The sequence below is a fragment of the Neolamprologus multifasciatus genome, chromosome 13 (genome assembly GCF_963576455.1).
Source record: "Neolamprologus multifasciatus chromosome 13, fNeoMul1.2, whole genome shotgun sequence".
NCBI classification, from domain to species: Eukaryota; Metazoa; Chordata; class Actinopteri; order Cichliformes; family Cichlidae; genus Neolamprologus; species Neolamprologus multifasciatus.
This window is the reverse complement of record NC_140451.1, coordinates 17543101-17571041: the sequence shown is the minus strand read 5'-3', so window position 1 is coordinate 17571041 and position 27941 is coordinate 17543101. Positions and strand designations below refer to the sequence as shown.

Genomic DNA, 27941 nt, shown 5'->3' with positions numbered 1-27941 from the left:
GGCAAGATGTTTGCATGTTGCTGTCATATAAAAATACAAATAAGTGCACAATCATAAACTGATAACATTGTGTCAAAAAAAAAAGTTTTTTTTATTTAAAACCAGTTAAGCATGATTTCAGAAATTTTATTTTTCACACATAAAATGTGTTACATATACAATATGTTTTTCCTATGTTGTTCCCTATAAATACAATACATATGTCAGTGTTTCTTTACATAAAAGAAAAATCCAGTCTTCACAATGTAACCTACAAATAAAACACATACATAAAAAAATTGTGCCCTAAATCTTCCCTAAAAAAAATAGTAGAAGTACATATTATAAATTTGTGTTGCTTTCTAGTGTTATCCCAGCATCCTTTGCCATGGCGTAGAAATGACCTTCCTTTTCAAGCAGGTTGCTCGGCGAATCAAATTCCACTATTTTTCCAGCATCAAGCACCATTACCCTGTTGGAAAGAAGCACAGGATTTAAGTAGCCCACTGAGAAAAAAATAGATCGATTTCCCGATTCAAATCTATTTTAACTTGAATAATGCGAAATTGATTTATTAAAAACGCTGGACAGACCTGGTGCACCTAAACGCGTAGTGAGGGTGTGCTGGGAACGACTAGCAGAGGCCCCAGTCCGCGAGATCTTCAACGCACACCTCCGGCAGAGCTTCAACAGCATTCCGAGGGAGGCGGGGGACATCGAGTCCGAATGGACCATGTTCAGCGCCTCCATTGCCGAAGCTGCTGCATTGAGCTGCGGCCGCAAGGTGGTAGGTGCCTGCCGTGGTGGTAATCCCCGAACCAAATGGTGGACACCAGAGGTGAAGGGAGCCACCAGGCTGAAGAAGGAGTCCTATCGGGCTTGGTTAGCCTGTGGGACTCCGGAGGCAGCCGACAGGTATCAACAGGCCAAGCGGAATGCGGCTCGGGCAGTGGCTGAAGCAAAAACTCGGGTGTGGGAGGAGTTCGGAGAGGCCATGGAAAAAGACTTTCGGACTGCCTCGAAGAGGTTCTGGCAAACCGTCAGGCGTCTCAGGAGGGGAAAGCGGTGCTCTACCTGCACTGTGTATAGTGCTGGCGGAGCGCTGCTGACGTCGACTGAGAAAATTGTCAGGCGGTGGAAGGAATACTTCGAGGACCTCCTTAATCCCACTGACGCGTCTTCCAAGGAGGAAGCAGAGTCTGGGGATGAGGGGAATGACCCGCCAATTTCTGGGGGCGAGGTCACTGAGGCAGTTAAACAACTCCTTGGTGGCAGAGCCCCTGGTGTTGATGAGGTCCGCCCCGAGTTCCTGAAGGCTCTGGACGTTGTAGGGCTGTCCTGGTTGACACGCCTCTGCAATGTTGCGTGGAGATCAGGGGCAGTACCCGTGGATTGGCAGACCGGGGTGGTGGTCCCCATCTTTAAGAAGGGGGACCGGAGGGTGTGTTCCAACTACAGGGGGATCACACTCCTCAGCCTCCCCGGGAAAGTCTATGCCAGGGTGCTGGAAAGGAGAGTTCGTCCGCTAGTCGAACCTCTGATGCAGGAGGAACAATGCGGTTTTCGTCCTGGTCGCGGAACACTGGACCAGCTCTTTATCCTCTCGAGGATACTTGAGGGTGCATGGGAGTTTGCCCAACCAGTCTACATGTGTTTTGTGGACTTGGAGAAGACATTCGACCGTGTCCCTCGGGGTGTCCTGTGGGAGGTGTTGCGGGAGTATGGGGTGTCTGGCCCATTGCTACGGGCCATTCGATCCCTATACAACCGTTGCAAGAGCTTGGTTCGCATTGCCGGCAATAAGTCGGACTCGTTCCCGGTGGGTGATGGGCTCCGCCAGGGCTGCCCTTTGTCACCGGTTCTGTTCATAATTTTTATGGACAGGATTTCTAGGCGCAGCCAAGTGGTGGAGGGCTTTCGCTTTGGTGGCCTCAGGATCTCATCTCTGATCTTTGCGGATGATGTGGTTCTGTTGGCTTCATCGGGTGAGGGCCTCCAGCTCGCACTGGAGCGGTTCGCAGCCGAGTGTGAAGCAGCGGGAATGAGGATCAGCACCTCCAAATCTGAGGCCATGGTTCTCAGCCGGAAAAGGGTGGAGTGCCCACTCCGGGTCGGGGATGAGGTCCTGCCCCAAGTGGAGGAGTTCAAGTATCTCGGGGTCTTGTTCGCGAGTGATGGGAGAAGGGAGCCGGAGATCGATAGACGGATTGGGGCTGCAGCTGCAGTAATGCAGACGCTGCACCGGTCCGTCGTGGTGAAGAGGGAGCTGAGTGTAAAAGCGAAGCTCTCAATTTACCGGTCGATCTACGTCCCTACCCTCACCTATGGCCACGAGCTGTGGGTAGTGACCGAAAGGACGAGATCGCGGATACAAGCGGCGGAAATGAGCTTCCTCCGAAGGGTGGCTGGCATCTCCCTTAGAGATAGGGTGAGAAGTTCAGCCATCCGGGAGGGGCTCAGAGTAGAGCCGCTGCTGCTCCACATCGAAAGGAGCCAGCTGAGGTGGTTTGGGCATCTGATAAGGATGCCCCCTGGGCGCCTCCTGGGTGAGGTGTTCCAGGCATGTCCCACCGGGAGGAGGCCCCGGGGCAGACCCAGGACACGCTGGAGAGATTATATCTCTCGGCTGGCCTGGGAACGCCTTGGTGTTCCCCCGGATGAGCTGGAGGAGGTGGCTGGGGAGAGGGAGGTCTGGGCCTCTTTGCTTAGGCTGCTGCCCCCGCGACCCGGCCCCGGATAAAGCGGATGAAGATGGATGGATGGATGGATGATTTATTAAATCCTGAAATCTGTTTTTTTAATATAAATGTATTTTCCAGAAACTCCAGCTTAAAGCTCACCAAACTATTTCAACAATTGCCATACAACTAAACAGCAAACAATTAAAGAGCAAAGGGTAAACTGATTCCACAAAAAGGTGTACATGTTGTCGGGTGCTGAAAGACGATATTTTATAGATTTTATAGAAATTACAGATTTTGTCACTTTCTGACCAAAGTTCACTGAACCAGCAGTAAAAGAAGACCAAACTTATGCTTCATGTTAGAAAAACATTGTCATGAATTCCAAAAATTTCATCCAAAAACTCGCTGCTGCCGTAGGCCCCGGTCTGGATGGGCCTGGGCTCCCTTGCCTTGGTGGATACCAGGGGACGGGGGTGCATATTGGGGTCAGCGGGGGAGCTGGCCCTAGGGAGGGACACCCTCCCCTCCCTTCTTTTCCTCCCCATCCCCGGCTGCCTCCCTCTTCCCGCTCCACCACACCCACCCACACAGGTAGGGCTTTGGGGTGCGGGTGTGTCACCAGGGTGCAGGGGAGACTTTCCCCCCCCTCTGTCCTCTTCTGGCCACCTGTGCCTCAATTTTATCTCACAACTTAGACATCCACATTACTTACACTCTCATAACACACACACACATATATATATATATATATATATATATATATATATATATATATAGGGCCTTGAGGGTGGGCACGTTAACGGTGTCCAGTAGACGGTCTGTGTATTCAAACCTACCTCTGGCGCCGGTGCCCACCTCTCAATTTTAAATCCATGTAGACATTGAGGGTTCTCGGGAGGGGCCGTGTTAACACCTGCTGCTCTCTGGCAGCAGCACCATGCTCTCCCTTGTTTTAAATACACTTTAGAGCAACACGCAGCAACACTACACTTGAGCGGGAGGAGGGAGGTATGGGGTCTTAACACACCCCCGTTCTCTGCTAGCCATCGGGGCGGGGGGGCTGGGAAGAGATGCTGGCTGTCCGATTGGCCTCCCTGCTGCCGCGGAGCCTGGGGCGGTCTGCTTGCCTCCACCCCAGAGGGAAGGGTAACATCTCTTGGGTCTGGGTGCTGTTTCCATCTCTGGGGGTGAGGATACCTGGACCCGGGGTATAGAGTATGTTTGGGGAGTGTGATTGTGTGTACATGTCCATTTACATGTCCGGGTTTATTCCTACATTGGGTGAGTGCTGAGTGTTTGTATATGTGTGCATGAGGGTGGGAATGCATGTCTGTGTCTGTGTGTGCCTGTTTGTCTGTGTCTATATGTCAGGTCGGGTCTTAGACTCCACCTCTCTGGGAACTCCCAGGCCCTCCAAAGTGTGGAGGCCTATCTCCCCTCACCACACTCCCTGCCGGTGACTGATGCCCTCAGGGGTCGGTGCATTGTTGGTTCTTGGTGTCCGGGGCTGGGCGCTCAGGTCATGTGCCAGCTCACTCCCGGTGGCTACTTGGCGGGGCCTGGCGCCTGCTGCTCGGTCAGGCCTCTTCCGGGGCGCGGGGGGCCCTCGGGCCTCCGGCCTCTGTGCCTGCGGCTCGGTTCACTCTGGCACAGCTGGCTGCCGGCGGAGCCGGCGGGCACGCCGGTGCAGCCCCCTCTAGCTTCTGCCCGGTGGCTACTGGGTGACCCCTTGTCTGGGGATCCTCAGCCCTTCCCATGAAGGTGGCACGGATGCCCCTCCGGTGGTCCTCCTTGGGCTCTTGCACTCTGGGGCCTCTGGATGTCTGGGGCCTGGATCTCCTCCATGCCTGCTTCATGCCCTGGGGGACAGGGCTATGGCTCTCTACATCCTCTAGCAGACCATTACATGGGGAAACCATTTGAATACAAGCGCGCCGATCCACACAGGTGTGCACATGGGTGTTCACTGTTCGTAGACTTAAATCACACCTTTCTTGGCTGCTACTTCAAAGCACATTGTGCGCTGTCTGTGCTGCACAACAACATTCAATATTTAGTATTTACTGCTGTTTACACTTAGCTAGATTAATGCGATGGTGTTGTGTATAGTATGTTGCTTTGTTTTGTTTTTTTTGCTTGTTTTCTATTCTTTTTCTCTCAACAGGTGATCCCGGAGATATTTTTTCTTCCCCCCTTTTCTCACTGTCCCTCTCCCCTTCTGTTTTTCTTTTCCTTCCTCTTTCTTTCTCCCTTTCCTATCCCTCACTCATGTCTGTCCCGTCTGTAACAACTGAAAATAAAATAAATAATAAAAACAAAGGTCGATCAAATGGACCAATACGGCAATGCCATGATGATCCATTTGGCAAAATAAATCCATTGGGTATCCTTGTTGGTCTTCAGACAACAATTCTGACGGCTAAAGAACCAAATGGGACAGGCGGAAAAAAAAAAGAAAAAAAAAGAAAAAAAAAAGGAAAAGGTATAACTCACCTAGAGCTGTCCATGATACTGTGCAGGCGGTGGGCGATGGTAAGGACTGTGCAGTCTGAGAACTCTTTGCGGATGGTGTTCTGAATCAAGTTGTCTGTCTCCAGGTCAACAGCTGCTGTGGCTTCATCCAGAATTAGGATACGTGACTTTCTCAGGAGTGCTCGAGCCAGACACAGCAGCTGCCTCTGCCCAACACTGGAAAGATTGTATTACAGCATTGATATCTTAAGAGGGTTTATGCACAAAGCACACAAGGAACTCATGTGTATATGAAAGTTTATGCATGTGTGGCACCCTGAGTATTTTGAGCATTAAGAACAAGTCTCAGATGTGTTCCTTATGTGTGCATGCCCACCCCCCCATCATCTTTTTTTGCTATTTGTTGTGACAATAGTTTGCATCATAACACAGAGTGAAAAGCTCAATATGCTCCCACCTGATGTGATGTTAGGGTGATATTTAGTTTCGCCAGTAGGTGGCAGTGGCGGCTCAGCCAAACGGGTAACTGGCAAAATAATCCTTCACAAAAGTAACGCAGGCCAGTTATTACAATGGAAGCCGCCAGTAACACTGAATTGTTTTGCTGTGTTTCAGGTGAGAGCAATATACGAGGACTACATACATTTATGTAAAGTTGATGCTTATTTAACATGTTTGGAGTGTAATTCTCGTTTATATGGTGTTTAATGTGAGCGAATAAGGGAGTTGTTTCACGTTATCTGTGGGTAATGCTAGTAACGTTTGTGCGCTAGCTATGTCATGTTAGCCCCCTGCATTAATCTCTGTAACAGTGTTGTTCCATCAGTAATGTGAAAGGAAACTGTTAGCTGGTTTCAGTTAAAGTTATAGGAGATAGATCAGCCAGTACATGTTATGTTGTCTATTGTTTACTGGTCATTTTCTCTGTGTGTTAAGGGCTTATTAATACAGGGCCATTACACGTAATGCTACAAAAGTAACGCAGGCCAGTTATTACAATGGAAGCCGCCAGTAACACTGAATTGTTTTGCTGTGTTTCAGCGCAATAAATCTTCATGTGCACCTGAATGAACCCTGTCGTTCTTCAGTGTGTAACACATGCATGGTTTTTGAAAATTGCATTAGGTTTAGACTAATGAAGTGTGGAAAAGGTATACATCTAAAGAAGTTTGCAGCTTATGTGGTAACATTCCCTAGGTTTGAGTTTGAAGTCATCATTTTCAAATGACCACAGAGGCCGTATTGTTAATTTTATTACCCACCTGAGGTTTTCTCCCCCCTCTGCCACTTCATGCTGTAACCCTTCCTGCAGCCCTGATACATAGCTCTTTAGATGAGAGAGCTCCAGCGCTCTCCAAATCTCCTCATCACTGAACTTGTCAAATGGATCCAGATTCATCCTCAGTGACCCCGAGAACAAAACGGGATCCTGTGCACATGGGATTAAAAATGTCAGTGTATTTTTTTAATAATATACTTATACTTACTTATACTTATATTTATGTGTATACCTGTGGTATAATCGTGAGTCTGTTTCTCAGGTCATGCAGGCCTATTTTAGAGATATCTACATCATCAATGCGGATGCAACCTTCAGCAGCTTCAATAATTCTAAACAGGCAGTTGGTAAGACTTGATTTCCCAGCTCCTGTGCGACCGACAATACCGATCTGAATGCAGTGAGGGAAAACACATAAGATCAAAATAACAGCTGGCACATATTTGAAAAAAGTTTTCATAAACTGTTGTCACAACAGGTAAAGAAAAGGCATTAAACAATGCAGTCACAAACATTTATACTCAGTCTGTACTCAGTGTGTAAAAGATTTTTTTTTAGCAATTTAAGTAATGTAATGTGAAAACAGAAAAAAGGCAGCTGGTATTTTATGGATGGTATAATCAATTCTGCTGACTGTAGATAATTCCACAACATAAGAAGCTATATCTAGTTCTTTTATATGTTGTTGCAATACAGACTGTCTTTTCTAATGTGTACTTTGACTTCACTGTATTCAGGGTGTTCACATTGTGTTCACTTCACATTATCAGTATGTCATTTGACATTTTATCCTAAAGATAGGCTAGTTACATATTTGGTCACATATCACAGTTGTTTATAGTATAGAGTGATGTACAACTAAAGACACAAGCTGACAGTTTACATTATTTTTTACTGTTTGTTTAAAATCAATTATTGTCATTACTATTTGTTCTGTGGCTTTTTTTTGAGTAAATAATTAATAGACTGGACTGTAAAACATCAAAAAAACTAAAGTACAGAATGTCAGTGCTTTATAGGACAAAGTTACATCAAAATACAAATTATTTTTTTCTAAACTCAACTAAAAATAAACTTAAAGTCTACCATCTGTAAGCTACACTTGAGAAACCGCTATTATTTTAGAAGCTAGTGATAGAGAAAAAAAAACAAAGCTATAATTTAAGCAACCTTCATCCAAAAAACAAAATTTTTATAGTATTTGAATCTGTATCTCGTGTGAAAAACATATTAGATATTGTTTTCTATATCTTGATCTATTTGATCTACGAGGTTACTCTGTAAATCATTAACATATTAATAAATCTTGCATGAACTTTATACATGCATGCTCTCTCTCTTTCACTTTGTCTCTCTTTTAGATACACACACACACAAACACACACACACACACACAAACATGTACCTTCTCAGTGCTGTCGATGTCACAAGTGATTCCATGCAGCACTAAATCCAATTCGGGTCTGTAACGCACTTTGTAGTTCTCAAATTTCACTCTTCCTGCCTCTGGCCACTGCTGTGGGGGCCGAGTGTCAGTTACCCAGTCAGCCTGTAACAACAAACACAAACAGAATAAATAAGTAATAACGCAGACGTTATCAAGACTAGCTAAGATAACCACTAGAATATATCTTTTCTTGAATTGAAGCACTCACATATACATACAAAGATATTATAGTAATATCAAAACCTACATAAACATGCATTAAGCAACAAAATTTCAATTTGTATTTGAATTTTGTATTTGAATTGCTACGTATTTAAACACTTATAACCTGTTATTGTAATGTACATAACAATGTCATAATAAAACAAATGTTGCCAATACAAACAAAGTCAAATTTCTAACATAGTTTATTTAAATATATATGGCATGTTATATATGTCTGACCTATTAAAAGATTGTCATTATTTGACCTTGAAGAAGAGATCCAGAGTAACTTGATATTTAGAGTCCCCATTATTCATTCCCTATATACCTAAATGTTGTCAGCACAATCAATGGCAGTAGCTGTGGTGTTTATATGGTAGTATTATATGTTGACCATATACATCAAAGATTCTAAGGCTTTTTGTCCATTTTCAACCAATACATCATTAAGTTGTCCTTGAAGACCCTGGTGGCCGTAAGCCATATTTGAGTGGATTGTTAACATGATCCCACTGTAAACTCAAACAACAAAGTTTAATCAAAATTCAGTCAAAACTTCCCAGCTGTCATGTTTACAGACAGAACGGCAAGCATGTAAATGCTACAGAAACACATAATCTCTTTGGCGGAGGTAACAATGTGTCACAACTCAAGATCAGCAGCTAAAGCCCAGTGTACGTGTACGATATTGTACTAAATTGTATTATTATTATTATTATTATTATGTTTTTTATCCCAGTTGCATTGTGGTGCTTACAATCAACTAACAGCCTGAAGGAATCTTGAAATTCATGCCTTATTAAGATAACAGTAGAGTTTCATCTAATAAAGAGAATTGTCATTAAAAATCTTCTACATACCTCATTCTCAAGCTCAGTATATTCACTCACTCTCTCCACAGCTACAATATTGGTCTCCAGCTCTGAGGTCATCCTAACCAACCAGTTGAGGGTCTGGGTTACCTGCAGAACAGTGTAGAATAGGCGTCAGTGTTTACATTATTGCTGGATTTTAGTATTAGCAAATACATAAACAGTGATGAAATAATGATAAAGGTATGAGTGTTTTAATGGCTCACATTAAGGGCATATGATATAGACAAGCCAACCAGGCCACTGTCAATAGAATCTCTGGAAATGACAGCAAACAGAGCAGCAAAAAACACCACCAGGTTTCCAACAAATTCCAGACGTATGGCCAGCCATCTGTTGAGTAAACAAGTGAGTGAAATGTCTAACAGTGAAATGTTAGGGTCAGTTTTATGAGCAATTTACGTCACATGCTTCTCTGTGTTTGCAGGTACACCATTGTACACCAATATCTGACCTGTTAGACACAATCCACGGGTAGACGCTTTTGAGGTTTTCATCTATAGTTACTTCATTGTGTTTAAGAAACCTTTCTTGATGCCTGTAGGCTCTTATCACTGACAGGCCGGACACTGTCTCACCAAAGTGAGAGTATATCGGTGAGCGAGACACAGAGTCCAGTCGCCGCAGCTGTCTTGAAGTGGCAACATAAATGCGCTGGGTGTAGAGAGAAAGACAAAACAACATTAGTTTCCTATTCTTAGTTAGTTAGGCAAATCTTCTTCTTCTTTCGGCTTACCTGTACAAAGAAGTAGATCACTGCCAAAGGAATGATGACTATGGCAAAGAAAGGGGTTGCCAGGCAGATGACAAATAGCGTCCCCAGTACACCCAAAAAACAGATGAGCCAGGAGCGGAAGGAATTAGGAATGGCCTCATCTATAGTAAAAATGTCCTTTAGGATAATAGTTGGAAAGTTAGTATTTATTAAAACACAAGACAAGTACATTTTTATCAATAAAATGTAAAAAGATCAAAAGTAATATTAAAAATGGTGAAAAGTGTAAATAAAAAAAAAAGTGTTAAATAACACAACAAAACACAATACCTGCTGAAATGAGGAACTTGGTGCAAATGTCAATAAAAGGAGGTGGGGTTTATGGGGGGGGGGGGGGGGGGGGGTTAATCCACCAACTTTTTTGTGTACTTTGAAATTTGAGGAAAAGTTGGTATGTAAATATATATGAAAAGCTAACTATTTTTTTGTGAATTTAGCTCTTAGTATGCAGTGGGTGAGCTACCTCTGTTGATAAATAGAATATAGTAAGATCAAACTGGTGAAAGACTACTCAGCACACTGGAAGAGAGAAGGTTCTAGAGCTAGATGAGAGGATGACATCCTAAAAGCAAAGGCTTTCAAGCTACTCAGAATACATTAAAATAATCTAATCCTGATTTTTTTTTTACTCTAGTTTCTACTAACACCTGTACCAATTCCAGACAGACCAGGGTACATTTGTGTATACTTGAGGAGGCATTTGGAAAGGACTGTATGCAAAGGTTTAAGCAGAACTGGGGAACATTCCACTTCCACTATTAATTTTGAAAAATGAAATTAAAAAATAATTGCATCTTGTACTTGTAAACATAAAAGCCATGGGATAAGAAAATAATGAAATCTAGAAAAGAAATGATTAAAAAGTGAAAAAAGTGAAATACAAATGCTACCTTTGCAAAGCGGTTGACCACTCTTCCAATAGGTGTGGTGTCAAAGAAAACCATGGGAACTCGCAGGATGTTGTTAAGCACTTTTGAATGCAGGATACGAGATGCATCGACAGAAGCATTTGCTAGGAGCAGTGTGCCAAGGAACACAAAGAGACCTGCAGTAAAGGTGGGAGGGTTTCTAAATTATTCTATACTCTTCACAAAGAAAAATCCACTTTGAATGGAACATTAAACATAAGACTCAAGTGTGCTTTTTATGCCATTTGGAACAATTACTTGTTAACTGGATTGGACCAAGTTTGAAAAATCAGATATTCCTAATGACAAAGTTTAGCTTGTAAAAAAGGGACAAATAAAAAGGTACAACATTTCAATGTACACCTGAGTCTGTCTGTCTTATGCAGAGACAGTTACCTTTGTACATCTTAAAACTATTAACACGATCCACTAATTACTGCTGAGGAAAGTGCTGAAAATATACCCCTGCCTTTAATATTTCAGGGAATAATTACTGTATTTGTGTTCTCTTTTATTCTGAAGAAAAAAAAACACACACTCACAGACACCCACTCTAAACCCTCTTTAAACTAATTACTTGTTAGCTAAATACTTAAAGTTCCTAAAATTAGGCACCATGTTAGCACAAGCATTATTCTGAAATGTTGAATAGGGCTACATCAATTTAGCTTTTTCTTTTATGGTTTTAACATCACTGAATTCGAAATTAGATATTTTATGATTTAAGTACTTGAAGAACTGCAAGCCTTCAAGTTATACCACAATTTGCAAATTTTATACACATCATTGAATAATATTTTAAGTCCAGAATATCCCATTAACTGTCTACTGGAAAAACCCAAGTATATCTTCAAGCACAAGGTAAGCATAAGATTGTACAAGATAAGCATAAGCATAAGATGTTATTGAGAAACAGATTAACTATTTAAATGGTTATAAAATGAGTTGCATATCGACTGGACACGATGTTTCTATATTATTTTAATATCCAGTCAAACAGAAAGAAAATCTTTAAGCAGTATAAAAAATACTGTTAAAGGACAAATAAAGAAAGAACAAGAACATGGTATAGAAATTATGTGTTACGTGCTGTCCCCTTGTGTTTGCTTCCTCTTTCTTCTCTCGTCCTCTGTGCTCTTCTCTCACCTTTTTCACTTATGTACTTACTCCTACTTTCTCAGATGCGTCCGCCCCTGAGCTTCTATTTAGAGGAAAAGGCTCTTGCTATCCTTTGCCCAGCCCAAGCAGCTTTTTAGCATCTTTCCTATTTTCCTCTAGTTTCTTATACTATGAGTAGTTTGGAGACGGAAATTCCAGGTCTCTCGCCCCATTGTGTTGCTTCCACATCTTTGTTTCTTTCGGCCAGGCCTCCGGACATTTAGTTTATTTTATTTTCTGTTCAAATAACACAGTTGTTAGTGAGAAACTGAATCTCAGGTGTGGTATCCTCTTTGTGTTTTGCAGTTACTGAGATAAGTTGAAGCCTTTATATGAGTTAGATTATTAAATGAGAAAATGAACAGACATACGGTCTGTATAGCCCACTTAATAACATATCATATATCTTGAGAAGAAGCCATTGGAGATCAAGAAATGAAGCTGGGGACAGTTGTCATGGCAACTTGATCTGATCATAGCATGGCTGTAGAAAGAAAACGGTCTTTGATAGGGGCAACAAGATTTAAAATTGAATACCCAAATGACTCACAGCTTTAATACTCTGACTATGATTTGATTACCTTATTACTTACATTACTGAAAGCTTTGCATTGTCCATAGACTGATGATAAGCTAACTGACATGGGTTTTTAAGAATCAAGAATCAGTATGTGGGAAAATCAAATATAACAAAATTTGAGTGGTTGAGCTTCATTCATCTCACTGGACTTCCCGTGAGAAGTCACATGTTATATGTTTGACTGATGGGAAGACCTACATGCAAGAAAGAAAGAGTAGTAATTAATATGGCTGTCTACGAATGTGTTAGGATCCTAGATTTTTGGGCCATGTGCTTTAAGTTTGATGGTTTTGGCTTTGATTTGTATTTCTGTTTTGTGAAAGTTTTATGTTCTTGTCATATGGTATTCTCTCTTTTGAGTTTAATCTTATTTCCCTTGAGCTTCCAAGTTTTGTTATTTATATTCTTAGTCCTTTGTTCTGTAACTATCTCAATCTCATCTTCTGTCCTTGTCTTGTCTCTGTGTTTTGGTTTGGTCTGTGTATAGTTCACAGGTTTTTGTCAAGGTCATAGTGTATACCCGTTTATGTTCTTAGTTTATAATATTTTGCTGTCAGGCAATATTTCCTGTCTTATTTTAATGGTCCCTTGTCTCTTTTGCGTTATGTTAAGTTTTGCTTACTGTCTTTGGTCACTTAGATTCCTCTCAGCCTTGATTCCCTGCTGTGTACTTATTGTCTGAGTCTCCCTCTGGTCTTTGTCACATCAACTAGCTTTTCCTATGTGCATGCTCTGGTTGTTTGTAACCAGTAAGTGTCTGATTCACACTTAGCTTGTGCTTTGGTAGTTTTGTATTTTGCTCCCTGAGTTCCCGGTAATAAAACTGTTCAGAGATTAATCCTGTCTCTGTATCTGCAATTCGGGTCCGCTCTCTGCCAGCCACACACTGACACATGACAGCATGGGCCCCAAAAACTCTTGATTACTGTAAGTCTGCTATATCTAAATGACAAAATTGCATCAGGACAAACATTATGTCAATGCAATCCAAGTCTTTTTATCATTTTACCTCTAAAATGTATGTCTTGAGTTGTCTGTTAAAGAAATCTCTCAAAACATTTACTCAAATTTACTCATTTATACCCATCTAGTTCTTAAACATGACCTCCTGATAAAAACTATAGCACATATAAAAATATACAAAACTGGATGTTTAGGTTGTATCTAAACCATGATAATAATGATTTAATAATGATCCCAAATTTTACGGTAGGGAATTTCTCTTTCTCCAAGACATACAGTTCCTTGAGCTTAATTTACATGAAAATATTTGCAAATAGAAAAGGATTCAGTGTTCAGTTACCCTGAGCCACTCCAAGAGCTCCGAACACTCCCACCCTTGTGTCCCTCTTCCAGGAAGGGTATGTCATGTTGTAGTACTCCACAGAATCACCGGTCCAGTCACTCAGCCACAAATTCTGACCAATGAAAGCAGCGTTTTGGATGAAGTAAATCACGAAAACTATGGCAGAATATCCCCAGCCCATGGCTCGCAGGTACTGCAGGAACACTGCAAGCTTCACCTGGAAATCAGCGTGAGACGGCACTCAGGAAACAGGCTATCATTTGTTGTAATCTTGTGCTATTTGTAGAAAAACATTGTGTTACCTGTCCTATTTCCATAGTTTCCTTCTCTATAAGCTTCTGGCCTTTCTTTGGTTCATCAGCATTTTCAGATTTTTTTACAGAAGTATTTCTTCTTAATCTGACACTAAAAAAGGTGAGAAAAATGATCTGGTAAAACATGATTAAATTATTATATATTGTCCATATGTGTTGCACATTCTGCTAAAGATGCTATTTGAGACAAGCTGTTTCCCTGATTTCATCTGCAACTTTAACAAGCTCGAACCTGCCATTGCGCTGGCTGCGGCGGATGCTGTTTTCTCGCTTAAGTGTAAGTGATACAGTGTCCTCCAATGCACCGTCAGGTTGGGCATCGTCTCCACCTGGGATGAGCTCAAAGTCTTCTGCGTCCTGGCCCTCACCTAAATTAACAATATACATGGTGTTTTACATATGTGGCAGTAATTTATGGTATTTGGGTCAATATGTGAACTAAATCAACACAAAGTATCCTTAAAAGATGAGAAAAGAAATATAATTAATTAATTCATATTTGTGATGTATAATTTTAGCATAGACTTTGGTTGTAAAACTAACAAAACAAGCTATGTGTGCAGATTATGTTGCTAATATACTAAGAAAAGGTTGTAATCACCTGTTTCTGAATTTTTGTGATTGTTCTGCTCAGTGGCATATGTGTTGAGAAACTTAGAAAAAGCTCCTCCACTGGCACGAAGGTTTTCATAGGATCCAACTTCAGAAATGACTCCATTCTCCAAAACCACAATTTCATCCACGTAAGGCAGAAAGCTTATGCCATGAGTCACCAGGATACGAGTCTGTATGGTCAGAGATATATGAGACTGAAGTTTGAAATTGCAAATTACTTAAGCCAAATAAAGAAAAATATTCATATGTACTGTATTGTATCGGCTATCAGATAAAGAAGGTGTCACAGAAGTAGTAATAAAGCATATTAATTAAATTTAAAGTAGGCATTAATGAATATGTTGAATGAGATAGTTATTAATATAAGAATAAATATACCTAAATTCAGTTGAATCAGTTTAAGTTTAGTTTCACTCGACAATTATTAGAATTAAATATACACCCAACAATATTTTAAAAAAATTTAACAAAACATCCAAACTTTTTTATCAAATGGTATTTTAGAAAAATTATAAAACAGTGCATATGTAAAAAAAATTCACAAATACACTATTTTAAACTGAAAGAAAACAAATTGCAGTTCATAGATTGAATTCACAACAGTTGGTTTAATCATTTAAAAAGTTATCAAACTTTTGTGATATTTTCTATTATAGTCTAAGGAGCTTGGAAAGAAAAATGTCTGGACTTCTTTAAGTTGCTTGAAGACGTTTCACCTCTCATCCGAGAAGCTTCATCAGTTCTAGGGTCAAATGGTGGAGAGTCCCAGATTTAAGCCCTGTGGGAGTACCCCTCCAAAGAGGGACAAAGGACCCCCTGGTGATCCTCTGCCTAAACACACGAGCCAAGGCATAAAAACAGGTTTAGGTCACAATCAGCCAAGGTTTCGGATAAACAGGCTGTAAAACCTCGCCCCACCCTATCATGTGATTTCCTGAGTTCAAATGGCCCAGGATATGAGTGGGCATTAAGGCATCTGGGAAGGGTCTCAGAGCTGGATTATAGAAGGCAGACAGTTGGTGTCGTAAGCCACCGCCTTGGTTCAAAGATGGCCGTTCACAGTGGACATAGATGGCTTCTTTCACTCCTCTTTCAAACCATCTGTCCTCTCTGTCCAAAATGTGAACATTGGCATCCTAAAAAGAGTGACCTTTGTCCTTTAGATGCAGATGGACAGCCGAGTCTTGTCCCGTGGAGGTGGCTCTTCTATGCTGTGCCATGCATTTATGAAGTGGCTGTTTGGTTTCTCCAATGTAGAGGTCTGGGCGCTCCTCGCTACACTGTACAGCATGTACTACATTGTTAAGTTTGTGTTTTGGAGTTTTGTCTTTGGGATGAACCTGAAGAAGCTTCTTGGATGAGAGGTGAAACGCCTTCAAGCAACTTAAAGAAGTCCAGACGCTTTTCTTTCAAAGCTCCTTAGACTGCGATGACCTGGTTGACTGAGAACCTTCACAGACAGAGTTGACTGATGAGCCTACAAAACAAAATTTTATATAGGAACAAACCAAAGGAACGAACACAGCAACTTTTGGTTAAAATGTTTTTTCCATTACAAATGACATGCCCGGTTTCCAAATAATAGCTATTTTAAAGTGAAATATTTAATGTTGATCACAATACAAGCAGTCAAGCACAAACCTTGTTTTTAAGTATTCCATTGGGTCCAATAACCTTTTCAAAGAGATGCTTTCCTACATGAGAGTCCACGGCAGACAAAGGGTCATCTAATAGATAGATATCAGCCTGACTGTAGGTCGCTCTGGCTAAGCTCACACGTTGCTTCTGACCACCTGAGAGGTTGATACCCTGAGAAGAGAAAAAAGGAGGAGAAAAGAAAAGAAAAGCAGAGGCAAAAATTGGTTAAAAAACCCCACACATGGCTTCTTTTTAATGCAAAGAAGCTTTTCCTTCAGCACAAGAACAACATTTCAATATAGCATTAACACAGTAATGCCAAGTGTGTCATATTTGATACATGAGTTTTTCAGACATCTACATTGTAAATGTGATTTTTTTTTTATTTCTGAAAATATCACCAATAAATATTTTACAAACAATAAAAACCATATACATAATCTTTATAAAGATAAAAAATATTTGTGTAACCTAAAACTTGAATAATTCAAAGTGCAACTCACCTTCTCTCCAATCTCAGTGAGGTCTCCTCCAGGCAGCAGCTCAAGGTCTGGGGCAAGAGCACAGGCCTGTATGACTTTTTTGAACCTCTCTTCCTCATGAGGAGATCCAAACAAGATATTATCCTTCAAAGTGGCATTTTGAATCCAGGCTTGCTGTGGCACAAAAGCAAGAGAACCCTGGAAAGAAATACAGTGAAACTCAATTGCTGATGTCTAACCAACCTTTTATTTTGCCATAGAAATGTTGGCATTCGTGCAGTTTTTCATCCAGAACAAATGTTACACTGGCTAGGAGGAAAAAATATCTGAACTAAAGATACTTATGTAAGAAGGAGACATACAAGGAACTGGGATTACATTTCGCAACCTTTTAAAGATTTAAAAACATCCTAAGAACTGATGGTTTAGAACACATTTTCTAAGTTTCCTTGAAATCTTAGGGTCTGTACATTTTAATAATGTATGTTTTGCCTTTTTTAAAAATATCTTTGCTCTCTTCAATAAAGCCTTTTGCTCTTTATTGTATTCTGTTTCCAGTTGACTTTACTGACTTCTGTTTATGGCAATTCCATACTTTTACTCATCAAATAAACCCAGAAAATCATTGAATCAAGAATAAAGTTCTTTACATTTAAAAAACAAATAAAAACTTTAAATAAACAATAATAATCTCCCGATGAAATCAGTTTTGATGAGAAATAAGAAAAGGCTCTTCATTTGATACAAATAAAATAAAAGATTTTTTTTGAACGCACACTGTCAGATACAAATGGAAAAAAAGCCATTACCCTAATGTTGATAAAACCTTTGGTACTATGCATCTCTCCAAGGAGGGCTGACATAAGAGACGACTTTCCTGACCCAACAGCTCCCACTACGGCAACCAACCGACCAGGCTCAATGTCCAAATTCACACTGGACACACATAATAAATATGGTCATTACTGTAAAAACAGTAGGAAAAATACAACTCTGTTTCATAAATGTGTGGAACACAGTGTACCCTTTGGATAAAAAAAAAATGCAGTGATTTGCAAATCATATAAACCCTACATTTAATTTAAACTAGGACACAGATGATGTTTCATATGTTGAAAACGAAAATTTGTGTGAACTTTTAAACATATTCTGACTTTGAATTTGGCCAGACAGGAAAAACTTTTAAAAAGTGCCTGAAGCAACATCTCACAGTTAATTAAGTTAACTAGTAACTTTTTGATGACCAACACAGACATACTCTTTCAGCAGAGGCTTTGTATCTTTTTCCCAAGCAAAGGAACCATCACATATGCTCACAGCAGTATCTAAAAAATGAAAGCAGACCAAGACAGAGCTTAACAGATGATCCGCACATGTAAGAAACTGTGACTAAGCTTCAATCTTCAGCTGTAGAACAAGTGCAAATTCTAATGGTGAACATACTGAAACTGGGGTCTTGGCGCACAATGTCACTGTCGATGTCTTCCCCTGCCAGAAACTTCTCCAGGCGCTTCTTAGACACTGCTGTCTGAAAATTCAAAGAACAGGTTAAGTTTGATTTCATCACAGGCTTGATACATGTGCGTGATGTAGCTCTGTTCACTTACTTGTACAATGGAAGCAATGAGCATTGGCAGCATGGCAAGAGGAAATCGGAGGATGTTGAAGAGAGAGATGGAAGTAAAAGCTTTCTCAGCAGTTAACACATTATCATTGCTCACACTAACAAATACTGCAAACGTGGCCAGAGAAACCTGCAAGTACAGACAGTTTAAGAAAAACGTTTGTTTACCATTGGAATCTAGTCTCTACAATGACATCCCTTCACAGAACTCACCAGAGCTGGAGCAGAGCTGAAGATAAAGGTAGACACGGATGTCAGGTAGGCAAACTTCTTCATGACTTTTAGTTCTTCCCCTCTAATGTCTTCCACCTGCTTCTGGAAGGATGGCTCCCAAGCATACAGCTTCAGAATCTGGTGGGAGACAAAAGAAAAAGACAGGGAGGAGGCAGTGAGGCAAAGTAAGTGGAGCACTTATGGTCAAAGTTACTGAATGCAGTTTTATGAAGCATCAAAGCCTTACATGTAAGGAAGGCATCTACATACACCATGGATACACTGAATAAGGGAGCTCACCTTGACCCCATTCAGAAGTTCATTCATGATTTTCATTCTCTTATCTTTAAACTTCATGTTTTCTATCTGAAAAGAGACACAATGTAGCTCTTTAAACAGGCAATACAGAAAATTAACATTAATAATGCAGACTTTCAACCTTAATTAAAACATTAAACAAATTAATCATTAAGTGTTTGGAAATTAAAGCCATTGATATTTATTGTAACTCAAAGTAAACACAATTTCAAATATAAGGACTGTTTTAAATAAATGGACAATCATTTCTTTAGTCCACGGACGCTAAAGTCTATAACCCATGGACATCACCAAATGCTTTATTTCCTCCCTTGAGATTGTCTGCCACGCCTGAGCCATGTTCAGTTTCTCACTGTTTGTGAGTCTTTCTGCCTTCAGCTTTGTCTTCAGTAGGTGAATAACATGTTCTATAGGGCTGACAGCAGTTGACTAACTCAGCCATTGAAGAATATCCCATTACTTTGTCTTTAGAAATTCTTGATATGCTTTGGATCATTACCCATTTGAACTGAACCAGTGTCAGTCATTCGGTTTCTGAGCATTTAGCACTTAGAATAGCCCTGTATACCTAACAGTTCATCATGCTACTTTCATGACCAGTCACATCATCAATAAGCAGTAGCAATCCAGTCCCACTGGCAGCTATGCATGCCTATGCCATTGTCTCCATCATGTTTGGTTGATTTCTGTTTCTCTACTTCTTCATTTGATTTGCCGTTTTTTGGAAACCCTCTTAACAGTAGACTCTAGGTGATGTTTTTTTTCCTACCCAAGGAAAAACAAATGAAGCTTATAGGGAAGTTTATTAAGAACATTTTTAGTCACACGTATATCTGCTTCCCAGGTGTTTGGTGGCTAATTAAGGCTTTACATCACTTCTACTTTCTCACACTGTCCAGCTCATTGCTGACATCACTGGTCTAGTCCAATCATCTTTCAACACCTCTATTACTTGGGTTGCATCCAAGGCTCCATCTTTATCTCTACCAACAGCTTCTAGACCCCGGTGGGTCCGGCCCTAATTCCTATCACCACTGGGTTTCCGTTCTTCTGTGATGGACTCTCAGATTCGAATCGCTGAATATCTTAATGAAATCCTATATATCAATGAATCATGTTGAGTTCCTTCCAATGAGTTCTGCTTATTGAAGTATAGGTTTGATACTACTATACTTACTTTGGGCCTCTAAAAAATGGGGACTGAAAAAAGATTCTTGTAATGCATGCAATAATTTTGTTAAGCCTCTTGATTTAAACCTGAAAGTCAAACCTACGAAAAGGTGTGTCATTGTTCAGAAACCTATTGATTGTACACAGAAATGATTTGGCAGCTCTGCTAACCTGGAGTTTTCTGGCCTTGGTTGCCAGAAATCCATTGATTGGAACCATTAACACCATGACTCCCAGTCCTGCCAACACAGAAGGCCCTAACTCCAGCCACAGGAAAACAATGGATATGACGATCTGCAGAGGGCAGGACCACAGCAGGTGGATAAAGTTGGTCACATCATTGAAGCGCTGGGCATCTGCTGACATCAGGTTCACCGTTTCCCCTACTGTTGACTCCTTACGAGTGTCATTGGACACCGCTAATGCCTTAGAAAAAGGATTTAAAAAAAGCATAACAGCCAAAATGTGGCAGGTACATGAAGTTTTTGGCAATGTTAGAATGAGTATTTTCTTCATTTCCTGGTATATAAGAATTGCAATAAAAATGTAATAAAATATAAATATATATATTAAATATATATTCTAATTGCATCATAATTCGTCACAATTAAGGTGAGGGTTGTTGCCAAAAATGATTTTTGAACTCGTAGAGTTAATCAATCAGATCATTAGTGAAAGTATTACTGGCAGAGCAGACAGATTTACCCTGTAAGTGATACTCATGTGCTGATAAAAGCGATTTTTAACTAAAGCATCTGACAATTAACTTAAGCAGAAAGCAATGACTGGTAATTTATGACTTCTGATATGTTAAAGTAATTTATATTACGTAGTCTTTGATTTTTGTACACCAAAGTCAAACAAAAGTCATTCTATCAATCCCGTTTGTTTTACCTTTTTGTACACAGCAGCCATAAGTGCAGTGCGAACCCTCATGCCCAACACAAAGCAGCGCTGGAAATACTGTTGCAGGGTCAGAGACTGCAGCAGAGCCACCACCATCAGCAACACTGCATACAAATAGCCCTCCCAGGCATATCTGGATTTGTCCTGACTGAAGGAGACCATCAATCTAGGGGAAAAAAAGAAAACGTATGGATATAGCATCTCTACACTTTCTACTATGTGTCCTTCACTTTTTTCCTGCTTCCTTTTTAACACTTATTTAGCAATTCTCTTTCCATTCAGGCACTCCTGTTATCAGTTGTTTAAACTGATCAATAAATAGTGAATAGTTAACCCAAAGGCTTTGACAATATTGATTTTAAAAACCTTCAAGGATGGCTAAATGGATTTTTAAAAATGTTTACATGGGCAACAGAAGCAACACTGTTCTTATGTGTTTCTGTACTTTTGATTCTGTAATATTTTGCAATACTTTACTCACTTAAGGAGCTGAGGACTGACAAAGGTTAACACATCTTGCACAAGTTTGAAGAAGGCAGATTCAATCAGAATCCATTTAAAGGTCTTGTAAAGGGTGGGAATGAGCCATGAGTTGGGATAGTTCTCTTCCTCCTTCTTTTTGTCCTTTTTCTTTTTATTCTTTTCATCTTCTTTCTTCCCCCTTTCCTCCTAAAGGAACAGATTGTTTAAGCACAGTTGATGAGATTTATTCAGAAAAAACATAGTGATGTTGATTAGTGGTGTTAATGAAATGTGTTTGGACTGTAGCTCAATATAGTGTGCATGTGTGTGGAAGTGTTTTTGTTTGCTCTCACCATCATTAGTACATCCTGACTGACTCCTTTCCCCAGACCACTGGAAAGCCCATTTTGCTGTGGGTCTTCCTGGGCACTGTGTCTGGTTTTAGCTGATTTCTTTTTCATCTTGTTCTGGAAGCGGACCCTAGCTGCATCAAACTCAGGCTTCATGAAATGCTGGAAACGCTCATTGATGAAAGCAGTGCTATCACTCTCATTCAGATCCCACATGTCCTCCTGAACCAGAGGTTGTTTGTAGCCTTTTAAAACCATACTGTAAAAACAATGAGAACTTTGAAGACATGGAGCACATATGTAGGTGCTTGTTAAGATTCCTACTATACTGACTTTAATGTTACCTGTTTAACCAGTTGAATGTTATTCTACTCAAAAATGCTGCACCTGCTTCAGGATTCTGTGGATAAAAAAAAAGTGCAATATCATATCATATCATATCATATTTAACCTCCTAGGACCTGGCTTCCACATATGTGGACATCACATTTAGACCAAAATACAAAATTTTGCTCTCAGAAACAAAAATCAAGTAAAAAAAATCTGGTAATTCTTTGTTTTTTCATTCATCAGGTCCCAATCAGCCCAAATAGCAAAGAACAACTGAAAATGTGTCCCATGAAAGAGTTCGGGTCTTAGGATGTTAATATATGCTTATGAACTTAATCCTCTGAAAACAAACAAATAAAAATGAACAACAAATAAAGGGTACCTTTTTTATAAAGTCTTTAGCTTCTGGGGGGATATCAGCCACAGTAGAAAGAACTAATGAAATCAGTTCAAGCCCAAAAGAAATGTAGAAAAGGCTGAAACGTGGGACATCACGGACCTCGCCCTAATTGCCCAAAATGAGAGAAAGAAAAACTTTAAAGGGTCCTGAAGAAAAATGAAAATGGTGTGTTACTCAAGATATGGAGAGCTAAAAGTCAATCATATCACGTTATTGCACCATGTCTGAGTAAATCGACTATTTTTCTTCTACTTTAATCCAACTTGATCAAATGTTTTCTCTCATACCAGTCTGAGAGCCTCTCGTAGGAGGGTCTGGAAAGGAAAGATGTCACACACTACAAGGAGCAACCAGAAGAGGAAAATAGAGGCAGAGTCTATTGCTCCTTCCCGTCTTAATCCTTCATGGCAAAGCAGGACAAGGATCTAACAAAGAAGACACACCAGAACATAAAAAACGATTCCTTTCAAATTTAAATAAGTAAATATAAACGTTGCTCAATATACCCATGTGACTGCAAATAAAACTGGATTTGCATAGTATACACCAGCATTTTTTGAAGATTGGTCACTGTTTGGACCAAAATCTTCTCCTAGTGTGACTCCCAGGTGTGCTATGGCCGTCAGGAACAACAGGGACGCCACAAGCTGAAGGAAGAAAACACAGAAGAGACAGGAGAATAAATCATGTTATTCCATTAAAAAATGTCTTTTCATAGATTTTAACCAGTACTGTGTTTTTATGTTTTCATGGGAAAACAAACTGAGTTCTTCCCTTCAAAGTTTTGGAGAACTGATAACAGATGCCTGCCTTTCTGCTGAAATTACAGAGTACAGGAATGACACATCTCTTTTTTCTTCTGGTGTGAATCTCTTGGCCTTTCCATGAAAGAACAGCACATACACAGTACATGCATTTATAATAAACTCACAAACCTTATAGGAGAATTTTCCTTGCATGTGTTTGTACAAAATGATGTACAAACTTTAACTGCTGAACCTTATCTTACTTTCACATTCTGAAAAAAGTGTTTAAAATGTCGACAGAAAAGACAATTTTTCCATGTTAAGGTCCAGATTGCAGATGTGTGGTGTAAACATTTGAAACCAAAAAACAGGCAGCTGAGTTATAAAATTAAGCATTTGTGTTTTTGATGGGATGTCTTAATCAGAGAGTATTTCTTACCTGTTTGCAGATGTAAAGCTTGGACAGGTGCTTTGTGTTTACTTTTGGCCTTCTAAAGAGAGCCACCAGGTGCCACGGGGCAAAGAGCCACAGGAAGCCCAGAGGTATCCAGACAAGAACTGTCTGTTCCACACATACTGGGAGGTCTGGGTCTGGTCGCTCCAGATATGAAGCATTCTGAAGGGCACATACAAACTGTGATGACATGCCACACATGGTAAGCTCCACACCTCACCACCAGTTGATTCACCTTAGTTTAATTTACAGTCACTACTTTAAAATATTCTACTTATTGTTCAATATTGTTTCTTTATTAAATGTGTTTATTTTTCCATCACACCTTCCAATGTTTATATGGTGTGCACACATATTAACCTTGCAAGGTCAAAGTTCTGTTTTATGTTATATTAATACATCTTTCTTTGTTTGAGTTACCTGGGGTTTGGCTTCTCCTCCTGTCTGGCAAAAGGTGTGGTAAAGGGCTGGGAGACCTGAAGTACCACTGACAGCCTAATTGGATAGCACCACATGCTTCATTGGCTGGGGGGTGTTTCATGTTTGTTTAATTGTTTTGCATTAGTTGGTTATATGGCAGCCATCTTGTTTTCCCCGTGTGTGTCATTTGGTTTAGCTAAACCAGTATTTAAGTTCCCGTGTGTCATTTCAGCAGGTCAGTTTATCTTTTATTTGTTTGAGGTTTTGTTAATTATTATCTTGAGTTTAGTCTATTGAGTTGACCTCGTTTATTGGTCTGCCTGTTTAAGTTTTGGCTTTGTTAAATATATTTTTATATTTTTGGGTCAATAAAACCCCTTTTTTGAATTAAAACCACCTGTGTCCTTTATGCTTTACTGCTTGGTCCCTGACACAAACAAACACACATGCGTAACAAAATCTTGCTGCCCTTCTAAGGCAAATCTCATCAATCTCCCACCGATATTATACCACAGGGACAGACTCAGAAATGTAATCAACAGCGATTAAATCCTAAGTCCCTGCTAACTGCTTGGTGTAGATGTGTAATGTGCACTTCTGGACTAGAGAGTGATGGAGGGAGCTGAATAATGAGGACTGTAATGTGTCATGAGAACAAAAGACTCTGCGGCTGTAGGCGTTTCAAAGTTTTCTAAAAGCATGACTTAGCTTTTCAAGTCGTCCTCCATCAACCAGTTATTAGGAGAAGCCAAGTTCCCTTTCACAGTCTTAATACCAGCTAAAAGATCAAATATGGGGGGTCTAGTGGCTGTGTGTGTTTTTATTTTCTGGACTACATGGTTTGATATTTATTAGTGTGAAGGCCTTTTAATGTGTGCAATCTTGTGTATTTTTTTATAAGCAACATGGATTCTTTAATAAAATTCACTCTGAGGAAAATAAAATGTACACTGTGGCAGTAAAAGTTTTGTTTTAAATATAGCCTGCCTTTCCGTTTATCACAGATTAAAAAGTTTAATGTGTAAAATTATTTTTGAAAAAGGCTAGAAATGGTTAGAGGTTTAACTATCGTCAGACCAAACAGTTCAAACTAGAAGTAGTAACATTGGAGCTTATGTGAAAAAAGCAGCAATCCTTACCATCTGAGAAGCTCAGACAAGAAAAAATGTACATTTTGTGTTTTCTTTTTGAAGGTGGCTAATAGCGATACATAATAACTCTTTTAATGGCTAATGTACTGTATTAACTAACTTGTCTTTTGAAGCAAACATCATGTGACTGAAGCGACACATATCTGAATGTACTTTAACAAGTGTTTTTATTTAAAAATCTATAATAACACAGAATTAAAGCTGTGGCCGAGTCACAGGTTACGTCATGTCCTAGTGATTACTGGCCTGTCACATATTTACTATGTGTAAAGGGGGGGAAATGCTGATGCTGCTTATGATAAAATTCTGTATAAAACTTAATCATCTATTTTTCTGTATTCTTGGAAAATCCACTTCATGCTTCCTATGAAAAATAGGAAGCCTTTTAGATTACCTTCTATAATGATAACAATGGACAGCTGTTCATTATTGTGTAATCTTTCTGACAAAGTCTTCAATGTATGCTGCCTTTTAATCTGTCTCAAATAGGTTAGATTTTCTCTCTTGTCATACAGTAGCATAGAAAGAAGCACAGAAAGGACTTCAAACATCTGGCTACACTATGACATCAGCAGGTTTAAGATATTATTGTGTCTATCTTTTGCAATTCTCAACTTATTTTTTGCATCAGCTTATTGAGTGTTTTTTAATCTCAAGAGGCTAAAAACACTGGAGGCCACAGTGAATCAATTTACCTAAATTCTTCAAGTTTTCCTCAGTTCTTCAAAGTTACTTTTTTACTTCTTAGTTATTTCTGTTTGTTAAACTCACCCAAAAAATGGACCCACAGTACTCCTCCAGAGCTGCTGCACACATGCTTTACAGTGATGGCTTCAGTCGACCTCAGCTGACCAGACAACCTGACTCCTCTCACCCTCTGCTCCGCTACTGCCGCGTTTGACTCAAATACTGCTGCTTTCTCCTCTGTCCGCCCACACTCCACTGACAATTACAGGATGTGGCTGTGAAGGACTTTGATCCATGAGGCTTTTAAGCTGAAAGAAAAAGTTCCTTATTCCCTCTGCAGAGAAAAGACACTTGGTGTAAAGAATAGAAGAACTGATGCTGATTTCTTTCTTTTTCAGCAGACGTTCCTTAGTTGGATAACAGTGTCTTCAAAAAGTCTACTACAGCTCTCCTAATGAGCCACTGAGAACATCCAACAGATTTAGCAAAGTCATTGAGCATCGAGCTTTGCACCAGCACAAAGACACTCCTCCACATTCACGTGTCTGAAGTTCAACATGTCGTGCAGATGGGTTTCTCACAAAAGAGAAGGTCTTGCATAAGTCTTACCATGCAGTTTTTGCAGTGTTGGGGGACAGCCCACCAAAGGGCATGTGTTTCAGGAAAGGGAGGGAGTGGTCTTATTAGACCCCTTTTCCTGTTATGTTTCCACTTCTCCTCAGCACGTCTTCACTGTCTTCTGAACCGAGGCTCATTTGTGGAACAAAAGTCAGATTCAATCGGATCAAAAGCAATTTGATTAGATTTGGGTAGTCATGCATTTGAATGAGGCTGCTGAAGGTTGAAGCTGCTGAACTGTAAACAAGCTGCAGGCTGTCAAACTGCTAACTAGTGAAACTGTTTCTTTCTCGTTTGCTGTTTTTTGTGTCCCATTCTGATCAGGGTGCATGCTCCAAAAACCAAAGAGCAACGTAAGATTGAGTATAGATCAACTTTCATTGTCTGCGCTCTGCAGAAATTTAACTAAAGGTTGAGAGCATCTCTGGAGGAGCAATCAAGCTTTTACAGCTTAACAAAAAAAAGATTTTGTGTTGCTGTCAGTTGTGTTGATGAAGTATTTTTGTAGGAGAGAATTTCTTCTAGGCACCAGAGACTCAATCACCCATAAAATGAAAAAATCATCGCTGCTAATAAGAGTGAGTCTGTCTACACAGGAGGACAAAAATGCAACTACTTAAGATTAAGAAGAATCAATAGGTTTTGACAAATCAATAGAACTTATATGTTATGCAAACCTCAGACACTTCCCAAGAAAGCAAGAGAAAACACAAAATCACCTTTGAACTTCACCTCTGTACATACTCCTAACCATGCTCGCAACTAATGGCAGACCAATAAACAACTTGGTAATCAAGATTATTAGTGAATTTTTCAATAGAGACTTCCTAAATTGTAGTTGGAGTTAAATGAAGAATCAGAATGACACAGGGAAAGCACGTTAAGCAGGGAGGTTATTAAAGCGCGTGACAACACACAAGTGTGTGTGAGTCTTTTACTGATTGCCATGGTCCTAAAACTGGTTAATTATTAAAATGTCTGGTAACATCACATGACTCATTGGGTGTAAAGCATCAAGGACAGCTATGTTACACGTGAAAACAACTCATGTACGTTGTTATCCAATCACATTGACAAGGACTTGATATTAAGATATCTGTACAAAGGGTAGGACACTCACAGCAGGAAAAAAAGATGCAGCTTTTTCAGAGAAATGGTAAAGCTGACTGTAGCAGACTTTTATGATAAAAGTAAAACCCAGACATGTAGATGAATATTTGAATAAAATATTGAATAAAAAAAAAACTCTTCTCTGACTTTAAAAACTTTTCTGGTTCTAATTATATATGTACATATATACACACATATGATTGTTTTATCTGTCATCAAAACTCAGAATAGCTTTCCTTTATACTGACACTGAGCATTTTGTTCACTTG

The 27941-nt window shown here is 39.9% G+C and overlaps 1 protein-coding gene across 1 annotated transcript; it reads right to left on the bottom strand.

Annotated features, from left to right (window-relative positions):
- Positions 1 to 110: 110 nt before the first annotated feature.
- LOC146505362 (ATP-binding cassette sub-family C member 2-like) lies at positions 111 to 27727 on the bottom strand. The gene is made up of 32 exons (XM_085181756.1): positions 26029 to 27727; positions 23672 to 23848; positions 22993 to 23133; positions 22774 to 22911; positions 22469 to 22591; positions 22101 to 22156; positions 21760 to 22015; positions 21426 to 21613; positions 20933 to 21110; positions 20210 to 20464; positions 18851 to 18916; positions 18551 to 18688; positions 18321 to 18467; positions 18157 to 18241; positions 17972 to 18038; positions 17523 to 17649; positions 16735 to 16911; positions 16235 to 16402; positions 14580 to 14763; positions 14211 to 14346; positions 13967 to 14069; positions 13662 to 13881; positions 10603 to 10757; positions 9674 to 9829; positions 9392 to 9591; positions 9144 to 9270; positions 8926 to 9027; positions 7820 to 7963; positions 6647 to 6805; positions 6398 to 6564; positions 5157 to 5351; positions 111 to 451 (listed from the first exon to the last, which is right to left on the bottom strand). The coding sequence occupies exons 1-32, from the start codon at positions 26071 to 26073 to the stop codon at positions 322 to 324; spliced, it is 4710 nt and encodes a 1569-aa protein (XP_085037882.1). The 5' UTR covers positions 26074 to 27727; the 3' UTR covers positions 111 to 321.
- Between the last annotated feature and the right edge of the window lie 214 nt (positions 27728 to 27941).